The sequence below is a fragment of the Spea bombifrons genome, chromosome 3, assembly GCF_027358695.1.
Source record: "Spea bombifrons isolate aSpeBom1 chromosome 3, aSpeBom1.2.pri, whole genome shotgun sequence".
Taxonomy (NCBI): domain Eukaryota; kingdom Metazoa; phylum Chordata; class Amphibia; order Anura; family Pelobatidae; genus Spea; species Spea bombifrons.
The window spans coordinates 109258207-109278559 of NC_071089.1; the positions used below are offsets into that span (position 1 = coordinate 109258207).

At 41.2% G+C, this 20353-nt stretch overlaps 1 protein-coding gene across 1 annotated transcript; it reads right to left on the minus strand.

Moving 5' to 3' along the window:
* Positions 1-4016: 4016 nt before the first annotated feature.
* E2F6 (E2F transcription factor 6) lies at positions 4017-8939 on the minus strand. The gene is made up of 6 exons (XM_053459793.1): positions 8777-8939; positions 7912-7954; positions 7293-7509; positions 6140-6298; positions 4609-4723; positions 4017-4149 (listed from the first exon to the last, which is right to left on the minus strand). Exons 1-6 carry the CDS (start codon positions 8852-8854, stop codon positions 4027-4029), a joined length of 735 nt encoding a protein of 244 aa, XP_053315768.1. The 5' UTR covers positions 8855-8939; the 3' UTR covers positions 4017-4026.
* Positions 8940-20353: the final 11414 nt, after the last annotated feature.

A 20353-nucleotide genomic window follows, 5' to 3' on the forward strand; every position in this document is an offset into this window, starting at 1 on the left:
TGGCGGGCTTAATGCTGAACCTAAGAAAATAAACTCTGGATCTACACACCGATTGCTAGATTTACAAAAATTATCGATAAGAAAAACTTGTCCATGGAAGAACACAAGAGAAAATACAGCCGACGCCGCAGCAGAATATGATTACATTCCTTAATGCTGAACCATGTTGCAAGGGGGAAAGCACCAAGATCACCTGAACCCGCTCGCCGCATGCAAGCAAACAAGCACTGAGTACACGCAGCCAAACTACCAGGCAGCAATTCCATAGAAAGAAATATACGTGTTTTTTCCCCTGTAAAATTGTCAATCGTAATGAAGAGATGATAAATGAACCTTTGTGCTGTTCTTAGCAGCCGTGATAGTGTTTGTGTGGTTTCTAGGTGGAACGGGCTATTAACACATCTCATATTCATTACTGGATAACGGCGAGGCAGACGCTGACCGAGCTACAGCGGAGAAATTTAACAGGAGGGACGGGGAACGTGATCGCGGACAAACTAGAGGGGCCAAACGGGTCTTGACCACCATCGAATTCGGTCAGTATGTCTTGCTTGCAGTTCCGCAGGTAACTGACAGAACTCACACGGTAGCTTGTGCTTTCCTGTGCTTATTATTTGTTTTATTTATATGGCACCAATAATTTACACGCCGCTTCTTACGGGCTCGGCTCGCACGCTTACTTATATGCACCTTATAGTTTACACGTAAATGACACTGCGTCATTTATTCAGGTTGCTGAAACTCGAGGTCCTTGCTTAAGACGTCCAGTAAATTTGCACAGCTGTTGGCACTTTTAACGTACTAGTTATAAATAAACAAGTCAGCAGTTCCAGGAATGACTTTCACCATGCGCAACGGTTGGTCTTTCTCTGTGTCAGAGACAACTAGTTAACACATGTGCTGGGTGAATATGTCATCTATCCAAAAATAACCGAGGGCTCCATTTTTTTTTTATATATATTCCTGTAGTAGGACCCATTTATATACACAGCATCTTCGAGATCATAAGGTTCCGCAGACCAATCCTCAAGCTTTAACCCTTTCAGTACTGGGGGGGGGTCATATCTTGAAGCCCGGAGATTTTTTATTTTCTTTGTAATTTTACTGTAAGATGCCTTTATACACAGCGCTGAGCACCAGTCAGGGTTGGAATTGCATAGACCAGACAGGTCCTCCTACAAACAGCGATTTTATTTGTGTCTCTTCACCTAAGATTCCTAAAGGGCACTGAAAAAAAAACACATAACTGCCGTTTATCTGGCTGTCCTGTGAAGGTGTTATATTTTATTATATAATATATATAAATATTTAAAAGGTGTGCATACAAGTACATAATGCACAAAATCACAAGAAAGGTCTTTAGAAACCAAATTCACGGGAGTGCGTCGGTGCATCAAGCCAGCTATTTGTAGGGGATGGTTTATATTAAAAATTTGGCGATTTTGAGAAACTATCCACTAAGAGTTGTCCACAACCGAAGCACCAATATACTCTTCTGTACAGCTTCACATTATGCAGATCTAAGGCATGTAACCACTCCGTAGTAAAGATATAGCAGAACGTCTCTAGACCTGATTGGTGAAACCGATTTTCAGTTTCACGAGAAACAGGAAACAAAAATGGCATCAATTTATACCTGAATTTGGATAAAATGTTTTATTACCAGTAATTGAGACTTTGTGTGAAATAATTACATAGAACGTAGTGGAACAGTTGTGAGAAAAAAAGGAAACAGATGTTCTTTTTTTAAATTAATTTTAATAGAGATTACAAAAACATACATTTGTACAAAGGCTGTGTAAAACAAAACAAATCACACGCTCTGTGGTCTCCTTCAGCCAACGATCACAACAAAAACAAGAACTCTACGTATGTTAATGGTGCGTTTTACATCCACTATGTACATTAACCATATGATTGCCAACCAGTGCCTATGTATTCACCGATAAAGAAACTTGGGGTAGAGGGGAGGGTTAATTCCATTATCTCACTCTATATTACGAGAGGGGCCGCGATGTCCTGTATAATGCAAAGGGTCAATTTGTTGTAGGTTAGTAAATACATCCCAAAGCAATAAGACCCATGCGCAAATTACAACACATCGAGCTCAAGTCATTTACTAAGTGTTAGTGACCTTCTGGTCATTAAATCAATATCCAGTGCTGTATAGAGTAGCCCAAGTTACAAAAACCTGTTTTTTTCGCTCTTTGTTCTTATAAACGTTCTTTAAAAGGCTGGTTATTGCCCGGGTGGCTCCTTTCAGCACGCCATCGTCATTTATCCTTTCATGATACACAACAGGCCAAGCAAACCAGTAAGAGAAACTAACAGAACCCAAGAAAGCATTCACAGAAGGCTGATGAGGTCCAAAAATACTCCAAATGAAAGCCCGCCGCGTGATTCCCTCAAAGCTGCACGTCATTCAGCGCACGCAGACATCTATAGACTATTTTACATATATACACAATGCTATTCATGATCAGCTTCACAATTGGGATTCATACCTTCCCAGCAGACAGCAAATTAGACTTCTGCCCATATATACATAACTAAATGTGCATACCATATTAAAATCCAGAGCAACTGACTTATATTAACAGTAATTTAGGGCCCGTAGTGCGGTCTCTTCTGGGTAAACGGGCACCGGACAGAATGGCTTGGAGAGCAAATAGGTTGATCATCAAAAAAATAGAAGAACCAAAAACTCAACATGATCAACAGATGAAAACCAATGAATTACTGAGTTCAAACAGGTAGATCATACTTAATGGATTTTTGAAGTGCTTTTAAGCTTAAAAAAAAAAAATTTGTCCGGTGTTAAAAAAAAAACAAAAAAAAAAAAACCACAAAACAATAAAAACCAAAATGTATTCTGCAACTGGAAACAAAGTTAGGAGAGTGATAAGCCCGTGGAACCTGTTAGGGAACACAATATGTCGGAACTGGGCCTTAAATTGTTGTGCCACAGGTAACGCCGCTAAAGCAAATCACCACTTTTTTGGTACAGATTGGAAAAAATTGCGGTGGCCACCAAGCCACGTTGCCCAGTTGTCCACAGCCTCAGCCCGACTTTGTAGCCAATATGCCAAACGTTGTGTCTATACATAGATGGAAAGTTCTCTTTTCTTGGCTTGATTAGGGACACAATACACTAAGGGGTGCTCTGCATTCTTAAAAAACAAACACAAAGCTCAGAGGTATTTGGCTGCAATGAATGAAACCGTGCGTCCAGGAAAGTCCATCAAGGTGTCTTCTGTAACAAGCAGTTCTGTTCCTCCCCCGTCACCCTGCAGAATAAAGGACACACGTCTCAGTAACGATATTAATAGTCCGTAATAGAAAAGACATTCTATGCAAACTGCTTATGGAGACTTCTTTTAGGAAAATTTTCCTTTCGGTATAGTCTAACGACTTCGCTTTTTTTTTTAATGCCAAGTCCCATGGATAAAAAAATTAAAAAAAAAATACAAAAATAAAAACTCCTTGAATATAAAACTCAGTACACAGTAATGTTGGTAGTCACCGACCAAAACCTGGTTTCATCTAAGTTTGTCTCAATAAACTTATTTTATCTGCAGACCGCCATTGTTGTCAGTCATGTGATATTTTGGGTGCCTTTCCCTCCTCAACCCCACACTGAGCTGATGCTTTAAGGCAATGCTAATGAAGTCCGCTCCTCCATAGACTTTTATTAGGCCGAGTAACTAAGACTGATTTATTATTTCATTTACCACAGGTCATACAATAAGGAGTCGGTGTTAGTTACTGAAATATATTAACGGTTTTACAGTTTGGGAACCAGTTTGAATACCGGGCCAACAAGAGGAAAAGATGTAGAGGACATTTTTAGGAGGTCTCTTCAAGTGCCCCATACTCCCTCAGCTTGTGTTCACACGTTTTAAAAATACTACCGTATTCCAGATTCAGGTTACATTGGCCAGCACGCAGTTTAGTGAATTTTACAATAAAAGGATTGTTGGTATCAGACAGTAAAAGTTACTTACTATTTATTGGTATTTGATCTGTCTATGCCGTGACAGTATTGCTCAGGGGTTCAAAAGATTGCTCCTCTGCGCTTTCCTGTTCCACCTCACACAAATACACGTCAATGGGTCCTTTTGTGCTCTTTATGTGAATTTGTATGCAATTCTATAAAACAAAAGTTTATTCAGATATTTATCCCCAGTGAGCGCTCGTACAGCGCACACCTTTCAACCTCCGCCAACCTCCTTCCCTCCCGAACCTTGCAATGTCTGAAAGTGAACCTGTTCTCGGGTACAATAGCATCATGTAGGTTATGCGGTCAACTTTTTACGAGACTTGGAGTTGGCTATCTGGTTGTAATACATTACAAAAGACAGAAGCCTCGGAACAATCACTGAATGACAGAGTCAGGCTATGAAGTTAGCTTCAGTCTCGTTATCCAAGAGCATGCTTGCAAGATCTTCTCGGATGAGGCGAGGTGGATCAATCTGATGAGCAATTGAATAAAAGCTAGGAAGCTGTGCTATAAAAGGAGCGACAGCGGTAGCCTTCTAGCCCACAAACAATGAGCCCCACACCCGCTAAGTGACTACGCGGCGAGGTCAGACCCAGAACAGTACCTACTTCATTAGGAGCTGGGACTTCCAACTTGGTTTCTTCTGGAGCTTTGACAGCAATGACAATCTGTTCATGGTATGCGTCGATGCTGTGAATATCTTTATAAGTCACATAAGCAAACGTTAGCTAATTAAGGAGCGTAAGAAAGCCAGTGGTATACGTTTGTTTAGAGGTATATGATATAGTAACCCACTTTTAGCGAACATGTAATTGGTTACATACTTTAGCTGCGCAATAATGTATTTCCTTGAGTTAAAAATAAGCCCTAACGCTGTATTAGTAAAGCCTGATGAATGCTTTCTGAACATAGGACTGGAAACTTCTCGTGTGTTTGAACCATCTGCTAACCGTGAACGGATGGCCAGAAGGTGACCCTTGGAGGTATTTACTAAAGTCTTGGAGTTTGCAGAAGAGTTAAGCCCCCATGCATTCCTTAACCCTCTGAGTGCCAGGAAGTCGGACACAATCCCATTGGGAGCCCAGCAGATTTTTTCATATATACATATGAAACCTATGTATGCATGTGTGCATATACAGTATGTACACACACAAATCCAAGTTTAAGGGCAAATTGTAGATTAAATGCATGATTTAAAAAACCTTCAAATGAAAAAGTAAAATAAAATACTTCTACAAGCATTCCCACCCTTATTTAATATACACTATATGGACAAAAGCATTTGGGAGGTCAGGCAATGATATTTGGGAGCCGGGCGTCTCGTCCATCTCCGGTCCAGTTTATCCCAAAGTTCTTCAATGGGGTTGAGGTCAGGGCTCTGTGCGGCCGGTCAAGTTCTTTCATACCAAAATCATCCAACCATGTCTTTATGGACCTTGCTTTATGCGCTGGGACACAGTGATGCTGGAAGCATAGCATCGTCCAGAATGTCTTAAGATTTCTTTTCACTGGAAGGGGCCCAACGAGTTGCTGCTGTTCCTAAACGCCTCTACTTTCTAATAACAACCTTTACAGACGGCCGTGGAATATCTATCAAGGATGAAATTTCACGAACTGACTTATTGCAAAGGTGGCGTCCTATCTCAGTACCTCGAGTGAATACAGTGAGCTCTTCAGCACGACATGCAGACGGCAATGGGTCTGATTGAAACCCCTAAATTCAATATTTTGTCCATATGGTGCATACATGCAGATGTAAATGAACGTACACAACATATTGCAGCATCGCCCACATAAATAGTTAAATATCATAATTACACTAAAGAAACAATGTATGTGTCGAATACCTTCACAAGTATGGTACTATTTTTGTGCCGCCAGCATTGTTTTGTTTAGGTTGGATGATTTTTTTCTCCCCTCACAATGCATAATGTAAAATTATCTTCCTCGTGACTGCAAGCTCATCATTTAGTGATTAACCTGAGTTGGATCAATAATTCTGTAACAGCTACGTATAAATTATGTACACTCATCCGCTAAGTTTTTAAAAAAGGTCCGAACAATAAAGTAAGCTCTGCGCTGGTAACATACCCGACAGGGCGTGATAACAATACTCAACACCCTAATCCCAAAGGATATTTCTTGTTTGACTTGTCTTCTGTTAGGGTAAATAGCTGGTGCGCACAGTCCTTTATCAAGTTGTCCAGCGCTTCCTCCATAGCCGTAAGATCACTTATATCGTTTCGAAGCCGCTGCTGCTGCGGGATCTCTGTGCCCGTGTGATTCAGGTCAGTCCCTCTGCAAATGAGCGCATGTTACAGTCTCCATACATACGGGGAAGAAATACTAGGTCGTAGAACTATTTATGAGGCTGAACCCAAACAGAAACAATGGGGCGATCGGCTTGGAATTGCATAGTGAACGCGTTCTTCAATGGAACACAGAAATCAAGTTAGGTATGGTGGGGGGTGTGATGGAAAACCCCAACGTTAAGAATTAGGCAATAGCGGGCATTATTAAACACTCGTCAACAGCCACCACACAAGCCACAGAGATCTTGCTGTGCTACCAATGCAAGGGATTCTGGGTAGGTACAGGCAAACGCGGTTAACAATGATCAGAGGAGTGTTTAATAATTCCTGCTATTACTTCATTGAATGGAACACAGAATTTAGACAAGAACCATTAACCAGATCTAGTTTGCTCATTATCCCCGATGTAATGAATCAGACCTTAATTACTCCTCTTTGGTCTTGTCTTCGATGCAGGATAACCGTCTATCCCGTGCATGTTAAAAGTATCTGACCGTGTTAGCCTCGATCGCTTCAGCAGTAAAGTAAAGCTATTCATTCACTATGAACGTGTGACACAGTGCATGGTTTGTATTACTTATTTGAGTGAATTTAACATGGGAGACAAAATATGCTTATTTGCTGAAACGATCTACACTTCTGCACTATGCAGCGGCACAAAAAAGATCTATCTGCTAAAAGCAGCAGCAATACAAACTACCAGACTGGGAATAAATAGACATTTCAAAACATAAACAATGAAAACTCGGTGTAAGAAAGTTGTAAAGGTAAAAAACTGCAATTGATGTATTATTCACTGTCACTACAGCAGGAACACGATCACATCCTTTACAAGCGGCACGATAGATTATAATATATACGCACACACTTATTTTTATATATATATATATATATATATATATATATATATATATATATGTTTTGCAATGCACAATACTTTACACAGAAAGAGTGCATTATATGCAGGAAAGTATACTTACACCCACTGGACTAAATTCTTGGACCTCTTCTGGATGAGCTGGATGCCGTCCAGGACGTTGGTGATATCATAAACCCGTCTCTTCCTCACCCCTAGAAGTTTGGCCACATCATTTAGATCCACAATGCCATCTGGGGCGGCTTTGATGACGTCCATGAACTTGCGGGTCAGGTAGAATAAAGACACGTCGAAGCGAGGCTTTGGTAACCTCATCGACTCTGCAAAGTGGAATAGCATACATTTAATCAAACAGATGGCATGTTATTATAAAATACACCCAGTTACCACTTTCTACAAGCGAAGATATTACCGTCCATTTATCTTCCCCCTTGTAGGAGACAAATACATTTTACCGAACAAGTTACGCTTTATTGGGGAACGCGACACAAATGCTGCTGTGACCTTCTTGGCCAGAGATGGTGGTCAAGTAACCCCCTTAAACTCTCCGAGTGCAGAAACATATTGTACCCTGTCATTAAAACTTGGCCTGGGGACACGTGCTACATGTCAAAAATTAAACAAAATAGAATACAGACATTGCAAGCCCCCCCCCATCCCCAATTAACGCCAGTATAGTAAATCTACATCTCTAGCGCGTCCGCCACGTACACAGGACTTACTTCTCATGGTCTTCTGGAATTCATCAGGGATAGCCTTCTTTGGCTGAAAACGGAATATGACATCAGCATAAAGTTAAAAAATGACTCGTAAAACGTCATGATGCGATTAAATAAATAGAAACGTGAGCTAACCCCCCTGATAACATAGTACGCTTTGGAGCAGGAGTAATAAATAAAGAAAACATGCAAACCCCCGAAAGTATTTGATGAAATTCACTATATGATAGTCGGGCTAGGAACAGAATACACACTCGCTACATCATCACTAACACGTCACTGCTCGGTCCACACGCTTCATACAACCGCAATCACGGGGGAAATAAAAAAACGGCTTTCATTACATCACAATTCCTAAAAGTAAGAAAGTAACCCAAAAACGCAAACACTGCCGGTCTGTTATTCCAATATAAGATAGAAGAGGCTCCACGCACTCAAGTAATCAGATGATTACCGCCACCCGTATTTACTATGAAGCTCCCCAGATGGAACGTGCCAACCACCCAGGGCTATGCGTCCCTTTAACAACATGCCTGCTTCCAGCTTTCCGCCCCATTCCGTTTGTATATTCACGTTCCCGTTATCTGGGTTTTACGTATTTGAATATTTGAAGTTAGAACGCGAGACATCCTTAATAACGGAGAATCCGCCTTCCGTAATGCGAGTGACATAATAATGCATTATACATGCCCCCGCTGCCAGCCAAACCTGCCCTGAAGCCAATACATTCTGCCCCCCTCCCGGAAAGCTGTATACAGCCCTAGTCCGCAGCAGCCATGCGTAACCTATAGAGCCGAGCCCCGATGGATCCTCCCCCAGCGTGCGCATCCAAACAAGGCCCCGTGATTCCTTTCAGCCCCGCACCTACCAGGCTCACCAAACGCGCCCCATCATCGCCATCGCGCAGCGTGTACACAACATGGGCATACGACTCCGGATACGACATGTTTCCAGCACGGCCTGGAGGCCCACCAAGATGCCTAGCGGGAAAAACACAGGGTCGCGGACACTTCCGGTCCCGCTGCAGGGCCTCTGGCGTCAGCGGGTCATGTGACTCGCGGTCACGTGATACAAAGAGCTGCAGAAATCAGCGGACGCTTTCGCTACTTCCTGAATCCATTACGATTAGTTCAGATCAGGGCACTGGATACTTATATATGATATATATATAAAATATATAAAATAAATGTAATTAACACAACACATCTGTATATACACATATATAAATATATAATAAAGATAAACGACAGGGGTGGGGTTATTCGGGAAAATATCACTTCCTTCTAGAATGCAGGTTTTTCTTTACCATATAGCTGGATAACCGCGGAAGTGGTATTCGGCATTTAGTGTCCATTTCCATTTACGATAATTTTAACCATCAGATTGCTGAGAGGTGGGTTGTGTACTTGCTCATTTGGCACTTAAATGGTTAACATTGCATTATTTTTATCGCTGATTCGCTTCAATTGGTTTTTACCCAATTACATGATTTTTAGCATTAAAATAGTGCCCGGTTTGGGAAATCTGCTCAGCTTAATACCCGTACGTTTTGCACAAGAGTTTACTAAACAGGTTTTACTGTAAGATGTAGGTAATAAGTAAATTACTTCTAATGCCACGCAGAGGCAGGCGGGAGGTGGGATGTGTGTACGTGTTTGTATGTATGTATGTATGTATGTGAGCATGGATGTGTTATTATGGATGTGTAAGTGGGTGAGATGGAGTGTGTGTTGCAATTAATTTGTGTAAGTGTGTAATTTTGTGTGTTTACATACGTGTGTATGAGAGTGTATGTTGGAAGAATGGGCAAAGGCACAGATAAGATGTTTGGGGACAATGATGGCACACGCCAGCTGTAAAGTATAAAAATGTATTTTAAGCAAATTCAGCCAGTAGCAATGTACATGATTACAAAACGTGTTCTGATTACTTTCTTACATACAGTAATTAGAATTCTTCTACATAGAGTGTATAGGACGTAGACTTCACAGATTCTATAGGTACCTCTCCTTAGCCCCCATACTCTATGAATTACATTTAACCCCTTAAGGACAATGGGCGGTCCCTAAACCCATTGAAAACAATGCATTTTGAGCCCGTACATGTAAGGGGTTAAAGATACTGTAGACAAAGCAAGAAAGAGACAACAGAGGTGAAAAAGGTGATAAGAGTGTGTGACGGCTCCGATTCATTCTCCTCGCCACTTCAGAGAACTTTCCATCCTGATTCCTCCCCAGTACAGGAGCGCCCTCTATCTAAAATGTGACCTTATGGAATGTGGCAGTTTCCTCTAAATCAGTGGTTCTTAACCTTGTTGGAGGTACTGACCCCCACCAGTTTCATATGCGCATTCACTGAACCCTTCTTAATTTGAAAAGTTAGTATGAAGGGATTAAAATATTAAGAAAGAAATCACATGACGTACCATCACGACAGTTACAATTCGACTACTGGGTGCACCAAATTCCCTGCAGCACAGATAGGCCGCCAAGCGATGTGGCGTTATCACCTGCAGCCAATGATGGACAAGTGGGGCGTGTCATCACGAATCATATGAGTCGGGTGTGTGTCTTGACCTCCGCCGAACCCACAAGACTGACTCACCGAACCCCTGGTGTTCGATCGAACCCAGGTTAAGAACCACTGCTCTAAATATTATTTTACACAGTGTGTAGAAAACTTCCAGACAAGGCAGGATTTTGTTTATCTTTCTCCTTCCATTTTCACATGAGTACATACTCTGGTGGCACGAGTGAGGGCCAGGTCGGAAGGGCCCTTTTTTACACAATTTTGAACCGGTACGAGGAGACAGGAACAAGGGTTCCCAGGGGTAGTTATGCCAGTGCCCCAGCAAAAAGGCTGGCAATATAAAAAATATAGCCGGGGAGGAAAAATAAAAAGTGCATGGGGGGCTCCAAGTGCTTTGAGGACACTTACCATTGTTGTCAAACAAAAGTGTATACCGTGTGCCTCACCGGTACACCAATGTGAATATAATCTTCCCCAGGACCCCGGAATCACGTTGGGCTTCCTACATTTTCAGCCTTGAGGTCAGAAGATCATGTGTTTCCCTCTCTCATAATTATTACACCCGATCTTACCCAAAATCCCGAGAAGGGATAACACGGCGAAGAGGCAAGTGGAGCAATCATAGTCAGAGACCCCAGGGGTCAGGATGCTGCGACGCTCTCCTATCCGTGATAATCGCTTATGGTGAAGGGGCTCCAGGCAGAGATTGGGGGGGGTGTAGGAAGGGCACTGCTGAACGCAAAGTGTCTCCCTAAACCCTCCAGAAGGAGATTCAGACAAGATTCTTCTCTTTTCTGTTATTACCTCTTCCCACTCGCATATTCAGGATCTTACACCTGCTGTACCCCTTCTACCGCTTTCTGTCAGACCCTCCACTACTTACTCTAATTTCAAACACTCATTAAAACCCACCTATTCCGAGAAGCTCAGAACCTTCCCTCCTAATACTCAGCATCCTAAAAAAGCCCCCCCGCTCTGGCATGTACTGTGGTCAGATGAGAAGATGACTTCACTGCCCCATTCTCTTGGGCAGAATCAACTCATCCAAGCAGTCCTCTCCTACTATCTCACTTCCCCTCAACCACCTAATAGATTGCAAGCTCATAGGAGCAGGGCCCTCGTCTCCAGTATGTTTTAACATTGGTGAATGATGTCTACAGTAAATTGTCTTGATTTTCTCCGTCCTCTATTGTAACAGCGCTATGGAATCTGCTGGCGCTATATAAGTAAAAGTTATATGTAATGAGGCACGGATGGGGACAGGACTTTATCGATGTAATGCATTTAGTCATATTTTATTTCAAAGGCTAATTTCTAAGCACTCTTTCTACACATATTCAGGTTTTAGAACGCTGTGATAACCTCATACCCAGCAAACATTCTGAGCTCCTAGAGAAGAGGGACATCACGGAGGAAAGAGGCACAGAGGGATTTGGGTCTTTCACATATCTAACTGTCGCATAGCAAATATCAATGAGTAGAACTGGGGAGGGGGGCAATTGCCCTCCCGGGCTGGTCCAAAATTCTGGTCCAAAACATGGTTTGCGAGAAGTTAGAAAGGGGGTCTCTGGGCAAGGTAAGGCTGTTTTGTGGAAAGTGTGAGGGAGAGGGGTGAGAGGTGTGTAGGATGTGTGAGTGTGTATGTGTAAGTCTGTGATTGTGTTATCGTGAGTGTGTATGTGTGCTAGTGTGTAAGTTTGTGGGTGTGTTAGCGTGAGTGTCTGAGTGAATATGTATTCCTAAATGTGGTAGCATGAGAGCGTGAGTGAGTGTATTCTACAGGGGAGGCACTCAGCTTTACCTGCCCCTGGGCCAAAAGGTGCCAGCCCTCCCCTGGGTAAAACAATGCAACATTCTGCGAAAGGTTTGGATTGTGTTCACCTGTTATATGACATTTCACATGTTTACCAGCAGATGGCGCTGCTGCAACTCTCCATATCCATTCAGGATTTTGAGTACGTGGGGTTTTTATTTCTTCTATCTGTTCCTTATTTTCAAGAACCATAAGAAGAAAGAAAATGCTTTTCCTTTAATATTTTAAATATAAATAATATATTTTTCACATACAAAATTTTTTGCTAAATTTATTATTATTGATTTATGTAGCACCATCATACTCTGCAGCGCTGTACAATGGGTAAACAGCAACATAACACATAATACTTTGGGCTTACAGAAACAAAAGGTAACGAGGGTGCCTACACACAACTTTCCTACAGGTCATCAAATTACTGTTTTTCTCATCATTTCCATATTCTTACATTATTCATATTCTCTATACAAAAAACTTTAATACATTTTGCTGCTCTCAGTAAGGAGACATATAATATTCTTGCATTCACTACTCCTGGATTTTTTTGTTATCGTTTGTTAATTAATATGGGTTTTGTCTGTGGGTGATGAGAGTGATGCTGCTATGCATAATAATACAACCTTGGAACCTGAAGCTGCAACTTTCCTGAAAATTCAGACTTTAGTGAATAAAATCACCATCTAAGTCACGTAGACATCAGTGTAAAATGATTGCCTCCATGGTACAAACACAATGTGTGTTTCTGATTTTTTAATCCGTGAACACCATTACATGTGTTTATTTATTGTATAGAAGGGTAAAATATAACAAGATTTGTAGAAGTCTTTTAGACTTCTTTATAGAAGGGATTTATTCAGGGATTAAAAATGTCCCTGTAACTTTAAGGCCAGTGGTCATTATTGGAGACAAGCTGCCACAAACTAATTAGCCATCACCCGCACACTAATAGGATCTGCTGCATGAGTGGCGATGAAGGTACGTGTGAGGTGCCATTGGGCACTGGCCCACGGGGCATATGCCTGGTTTACCCGATGGCTAGTCCGGGGTACACTAGTAATGCACATGCAATGTTATCCAGATGAAATCTGATGAAAGAACACATTGGCCACTTGGACTATCTTTACCATCAGGCCACCATCATCGGTGTACCCCGTCCAGCGATAGACTAGATGTCTCAGATAACGCTCCGCATCTCTAATGCACCTTTAGAACCTGGTCACACAGTTGGGGGTCCATAAAGCAACCATGATCCAGATTACGGTCTTATCACTATGGCGGCCAATGAAATGGGCATGGGACCCATCACCGGTGAATGAATTCAGATTTCTGCTCTTTTACTGAGAATGAGATGTCAGCTGTCTAGAATCCATGCATTGGGCTGTCTGTCTGTTCTCAGGCCACTTCAGGACGCAGACCCTAGAGTGCTGACCTCGTCCCCTTTCCATGTGAAGCCAGGTGGTCACTTTATACATATCCTCTTTTTTTAATGACACCCTCTTGTTGGAGGCTTTTTCCCCCTCCAGCTTTCTAATGGTGGGAATAGCTGTGGTGTCTGGCATTATCCTCTGAGTGCTATTGTCACACAGTGGGATCTGTCAGAGCCTCTGTGACCCCTGCCTGCCAGGTCCCAGCCTGCCCCTGGGGGCCGCCCTGTCCTGGCCTCTTGCTTTATCCCTTTTTACACCTTTCCACCACCAGCCCCCACCCTCCCCTCCTCTCCCCTTGAGAACTACTGAATCTAAAAGCAAACAGGCCTGGTAATTGGGGAAGGGGGGTAGATCCTGAACAGGAGGGGTGTCTGAGAAGGAGCAGTGGGGCAGGGGGAGGGGAAGCAGGCAGCAGGAGCACTGGAGGCAGGCAGGCAGCAGCCAGCATCCAGTTTAGCAGCAGCTCTCATCACATCTGTATGCCAGTTTGGGATCCAGACATCTAAAGTTCTCCAGAAGGGATCAGACCAGCTAGGATCCCCCAGAGGTAAGTGTCCCCACCATTCATTGATAGTATTGATAAATAAACTTTAGAAGAGAAGTAGTATTTGCAGTGAGGCACTTGGTCAGTGAAGGTCTGCCTGCCTCAGCCCCTGTGCTGGAGGCAGCATGTGTTTCCCTTGTGTTTAGTTAAGTGTCACAATGTAGGCACATCCTGCACATGGTGTCTACACACAACTTTCCTACAGGTTATCAAATTACTGTTACTCTCATCATTTCCATATTCTTACATTATTCATATTCTCTATACAAAAACTTTAATACATTTCACTGATTTCAGCAGTTTTTTTTTGGGGGGGGGGGGGTTGTACTGTTGATTGCAAGCTCTTCTGCCCAGTCCATATTTGACATTAGAGAATTAGAGTATTTCAATTATTTTCTTACTCTCATCCCCCTTCAATCAGTTTTATGAATGAACTTTTGATGACCCAAAAAAAAAACAAATCAAAATTCAGTTTAAAAAAATAGCAACAATTAACAGGAAAATAATTCAATGAACATGTTTTCTTTTCTGTGCAAGGCTTAGATTAATTCTCAGGCTCTGTAAAGGATAGATGGAGCGCCACGAACACACAAAGGGTTAAATTCCAAAACCTAGAAACTGTAATTTATTCAGACTTTCACATACTGGTGTATTTTGTCTATTGTCACCCAGATAAGGGGAATTTAAACCCAGAGTTATGACCTTCCATAAAGCAGCTTCCCAAAGGCTGTCTGATTGCTGCTCCTTTCTCCCACACGCTAGAAGAAGCCATTCTATTCAAACAGGCAAGAAAACCCCTTTTTAAGCTTCAAGGGGTTAATCTTTTTTTTTTTTTTTTTTTTAAACTAATTTTTCTCTTTTGAATATGGACAGTCCTGAGCACTGGCAAAATATTTAACAATTATCAAATAATGTTACAGATTTGATATTTTGTAACAGAAAACGTTCTAACAGTATATTTTTTGTCCCCATTAGAGGAATCGGTGTATTGTTATTAGTAAACAAGTTTGGAAAATGTCATTTTTTGATTTCCAAAATTCCAAAATGAATTTCCCAGGACTATTTGCTGATCACATCACTACATGACGACTAGATGTTCTAAGCATTGGGCGCTAGGTTTCTAGTCTTCTTAAGCCTACGTATCTTCCTTTTTTTATATCACTTTTTCACTGTATAAATTACACGAGAATCTCGGAAATATTGTGAAATCACCCGTTCATTGTTCATAAGTCAAATGTGCAATTTGGGAACAAAAGTGACTTTGGGGGTTTGCACAGGATTACCTTAAAGCTAATAATCCCCATAATTGTTTCTGCGATGGACTGCCTGGACAGTCCTGAGAAGTCAGGGGCTGTTGGCATGTGTCATATCAAGAAAGTAACTTTAAAGTTACAGGGAGGATGCAGATATCAAAATTCTGTTTAGAAACCATGGCTGGATAGCCTTTTGTGTCCTATGGCCGGTTCAAGCATGTGGCAAATATTTAGTGAAAAGAAAGACAATATATATATATATACCTATATATATATATATATATATATATATATATATATATATATATATATATATATATATATATATAGCGCCTGCAGATTCTGTAGCGCTGGGCACAGGTAACTGGGTACTGCTGGCTGCCCAGACCTCATACCACCAAACTATTTGCATATTCATTATAAGCTTATGATTTAACTTTTTTTTATATTAATCTGTGAAATCATATAACATCATTCTAGCCCTTCGTGGTCATCAAAGGTGGCATTAGAATAGAAACATTGCTATTGTATTTTATATAAGATATATATTTTATATTATATTTAATATTTTTTACGCTTTTAGTTTATATAATATGTTTTTTAGTCTCCTATCACATGGGTACGGACCCCTTACACATCTCCCTAGCTAAGCATTCAGAGAGGTGCGTGGTTTATAATGTACCTTCCAGTGGAATTATTCTAAGCTTACTGGGCTTACAAAAGGTTTCTCATAAAATAGTGAATGTAAAGTGATCTATTTGCCCTTTTCTGAACTAAATGTGATATCCAGTGATTCACCGCGTGTTTTTATTCATGGCTATTAATAATAGTACATTAATAATATTTTTATTCCTGGGAAAACACATGATTTTTCTTTGTTTTTTTAAAAAAAAATATTTAAAAAAATGTCAGAGTAACATTTTATTCCTTATTTCTATTCCTATGAGTCCTCTGTCGTTTCCACTAACGCCGGCACGATGTCCCTTTAATGTTATGTTTTTTTTTTTACTGGAAATAAGTTTTTCTAGTATAATATAATTGTGGTGATTATATAGTTCAGTTTTTTTAAAATATTTAAACTTTTGTACTGAGAAAAAATGAAGGTCAAAATAAAAGAGAAATTTGCAGGGAATTTTGGGTGTAAATTAGAATGTCTAATTTTCTCTTTACATTGACTTTTTATCTTTTGTTCCTGATTTTGATTCTGATAACATGATATCAATGAACTCTAGGAGTATTAATAGAAGAGCTGAGAGTGATGGCATTTAGACCCCCATCGATGAACGCTGTTCCGCCAGCCGCTTTCACTTGTCCAAATAAATCCAGGACCCATGACTTACCGCTTAATTCCAGGATATATGGTATAAGTAGTTGACATTTTGCTCAGAAACAGTTAAACACAATGGGAAATTGTATTAGTTCAGTGGAAAAATGTTTAAAAAAACATATGTATTGGAGCCTTTATTTCGGCTTCCAATTGGGCCACCGCTCAATGGGCCGGTTGTCTCCCGTGTAACCAGCCCATATGCCCCGCTTCTCCAGCACAGGTCTCTGTCATGTATTTTCCTTGTTTTGCATGAACATTTATGAGAAGGCGCTGCAGAGTGTAAGTGTGTAAGCATGTGAGCCGGGCCCTCTATATAATAATAATAATAAATAATTAATTATTATTATTTTTTACTATTCTTCTTCTTATTATTATATTATTATTATTATTATTATTTTGCCTAGCAGGAATGGACTACAAAGCCAGCGGCTAATAATTCACGGACCTCTACTTGTCTCCCCCAGCTCGTCCTATAGGAAGACTAAGCAGGGCATGGGGAGGCTGGGAGACCTCCTTTATAAATAAAATAAAAGGAAATGGTTAAAACATCATTTTTTTTAATTACAAAAGCTCAAAATTGTGAAAAAAAAATGGGAAGCTCCCACGTCTTTCTATGCGATGCGTCTTGAGACTGGACCCCGCATCACTAGTTTGACAGCTTCCTGTGGAATGTTGTGTTGCTTCCTGTGGAATGTTGTGTTACTTCCTGTGTGTAGCCTGGGCCTGGGCTGTTCTGGAGCGACACACAGCTGCAGGATTGCTAAGATTACCTGAGGATAATGAGGGATGTTGGTTATGGGAGCTGGTTGCCTTGGTTATAGAGCAATAGATTACTTGTTCGTTTGGAGAGCCAGAGCAAATAACATTAATTATTACTGTGTATTGTCCACTATTGTTTAGTGAATGAGTCACTGAGTGATATTTGTTTTATATTCTGCTTCAGAAGAGAGATTCTAAATGTCTGATCACAGAATTTGACGTCAGATAAGAACCATTGGGCCCATCTAGTCTGCCCATTTTTTTTTAAATCAACCGCTATCACTTCTGCTGGGTAGCTGTTCCACTTTTCTACCACCCTCTTAGCCTCTCTAAGCTGCTGACCCTCTAGTTCTAGTTGCCCACATCGCTAACATGCCAACATGGCAATTCGGTGGGTACACAAACTATACTTCCACCCAGATATTGTTATAAATAATAATCTTTACTGATTTACCTGGCGCTAGAACGTAACAAGTAGTGCGTCATATTACAATGACGGAATGACTATTATTTATAAAGCGCCAACGCGTTCCACAATATAGAAGGGGCAGGCGAAAGCACATGTGCAGACTCTGATGCCCCTTTAACCTCTGGACAGAGCTGCTGAGCGCACTTTATCTGTATCGTCACTTAAGGGGGTTCTGTTTTTGTTTGTTCCCCGGTTACCCTGTTTTCCTACATATTGATGGTATAGAGCTCATTGTTCGTCGCTGCTTTTTAATAAAGTTTCAAATAATAGCTAAATAATATAGGAGATCATGTATCCCTCCCAACTGTCAGGGCAGTCCTGATTTTGCCGGGCTCTACCTAGCAGGACAGCTCACAATCCTGCGGCCCTGATTTAACTTTCTTGTGGGACACCGGAGAAGGCATCCTGCGTATATACAGAATTGTGCGCATGCGCGGTAGCGCTGCCCGTTCGAGTGCCGCTCTATCTCCTACACTCCGCCTCTGTGGAAGTTGGGAGGAATGATCATGTGAGACGGTGATCTCTGTAAATACGGCACCGGAAGTAACGCTGTCAATGTGCCGCTCCTCCTACTTCCTGATCATTACTCGTAGTACTCTATGAGTATTAAAGTACCTTTGTTACGTGAGGGTTGAGCAATACAAGGTGTCACCGTCTCTACAGGTGCCAAGATACGTCGGCTGTCTTTAAAATACGTCATATCGGGGATGCGTGTTGCGTTAATATGTTTATTGCAAGCAAATGCATAGATCAAAGAAAATACGCAAAAGACATAGACAATGAGCTCCATTAATACACCCTTTGGATAATATTCTTATTTAAACGTGCGCGTGATACCAGCTCCGCTACACGGACTCAACAATGTCACCACATACGCTCTTTAAACATAGAAACATAGAATCTGACGGCAAATAACCCTTCGGCCATCTAGTCTGCCCATTACTCCTGATGTAGAGTCTCAGACCTTAATGGTCTTGTCTTGGATTCAGGACTGCTTTATGCCCATCCCATGCATGTTTACATTCTCTCACTGTATGAGCCCCTACCATGTCTGATGGGAGGCTGTGCCACTGATCTACCACCCTCCCAGTAAAGTAATTATTTTATATACAAGAGGAGGGTTAAAGAAATAAAACACAGTTAAACTCTGTTACAAGAAATAAAACTTATATCTAAACCTGTGACCCTCTTGTTTTAGACTATGACCTCTTGTATCTCCTCTGAAATAATAGTACATTTGACTGTTCTATATATATTTTTTGTTTTATTTGTAATATTTGTAGGCATGCCAGCTGAGATTCCCGGACCGAGCTTAAATGTGTTGCATTTTTTAGCTCAAAAGACCATGTATACTTTTTGAGGGTAACCAAGACCTATCTACTTCTTCACCGGCCAGACCGCTCCTGACTTTTGACATGTTTGGTTCTCACCCTGGGCCGGGGCTTTGTCTAAGAGGTTGGAGGTCACGCTATAGAAAACTCAGAGTTTCAGATGATTCCGAGAAGAATTATTGCATTTTCCCAACAGATCCATTGTTTTCATCGTCTCTTTTCAAATGCCACGGACATCAAAGTAATGTCCAAGCAGCGCTATCTAAGCATGTCCTTTGCTCTTTGTCATGGAGTAGGCATCTTGGTAGCCAAACCAGGAGGGGGCTATAAAGAGATCAATATCATTAGCATTAAAACTTACACGCTCTATAAGCCTCATTATGCTGATCCTGCCAGTCATATCAGCCATTTTTTCTAGGACAATTCTGATTTATACATGTTGCTGCCCACCACCTATAGTGCTATTCTGCAGTATGTGAGATTCATAAACTCACTGCTGGAAACCATTTAACCTTTTTTTCTACCTTATTATTATTATTACTATCAGATTCTGTAGCATTATTACAATAGGGAAAAAACAAAAGTAACGTCGTTAGTAATAATAACATCAGCTCTGACATAAAACATCGTGGTGCAGAAGGAGTAGAGAGCTCCTGCCATCTCACTATGCGTTAGGAGGATGAGGAGGAATAAGACAGAAGGTTAGGGACTGCTTAGGTGAGAGTAGTGTGAATGTTGGGAAAGTCAAAACTCACGACGGGAAGGCAATTAGGTTGACGATCGAGCGAGAACTGAGGAATCGTGTTTATATTACGCTACATGATATAACATTACATTAGATTACAGTACATGTTTATATTACATTCCAATACATGTACAGCATGTACAAAGCAGCCACGTCCTGAAAAAATGACCAGTAGAGCAACCAGCAGCATCTGGGAAGTTGCTATATTAGATAATGCTTGGGATATTATGATGTCATCAGGTAGGATG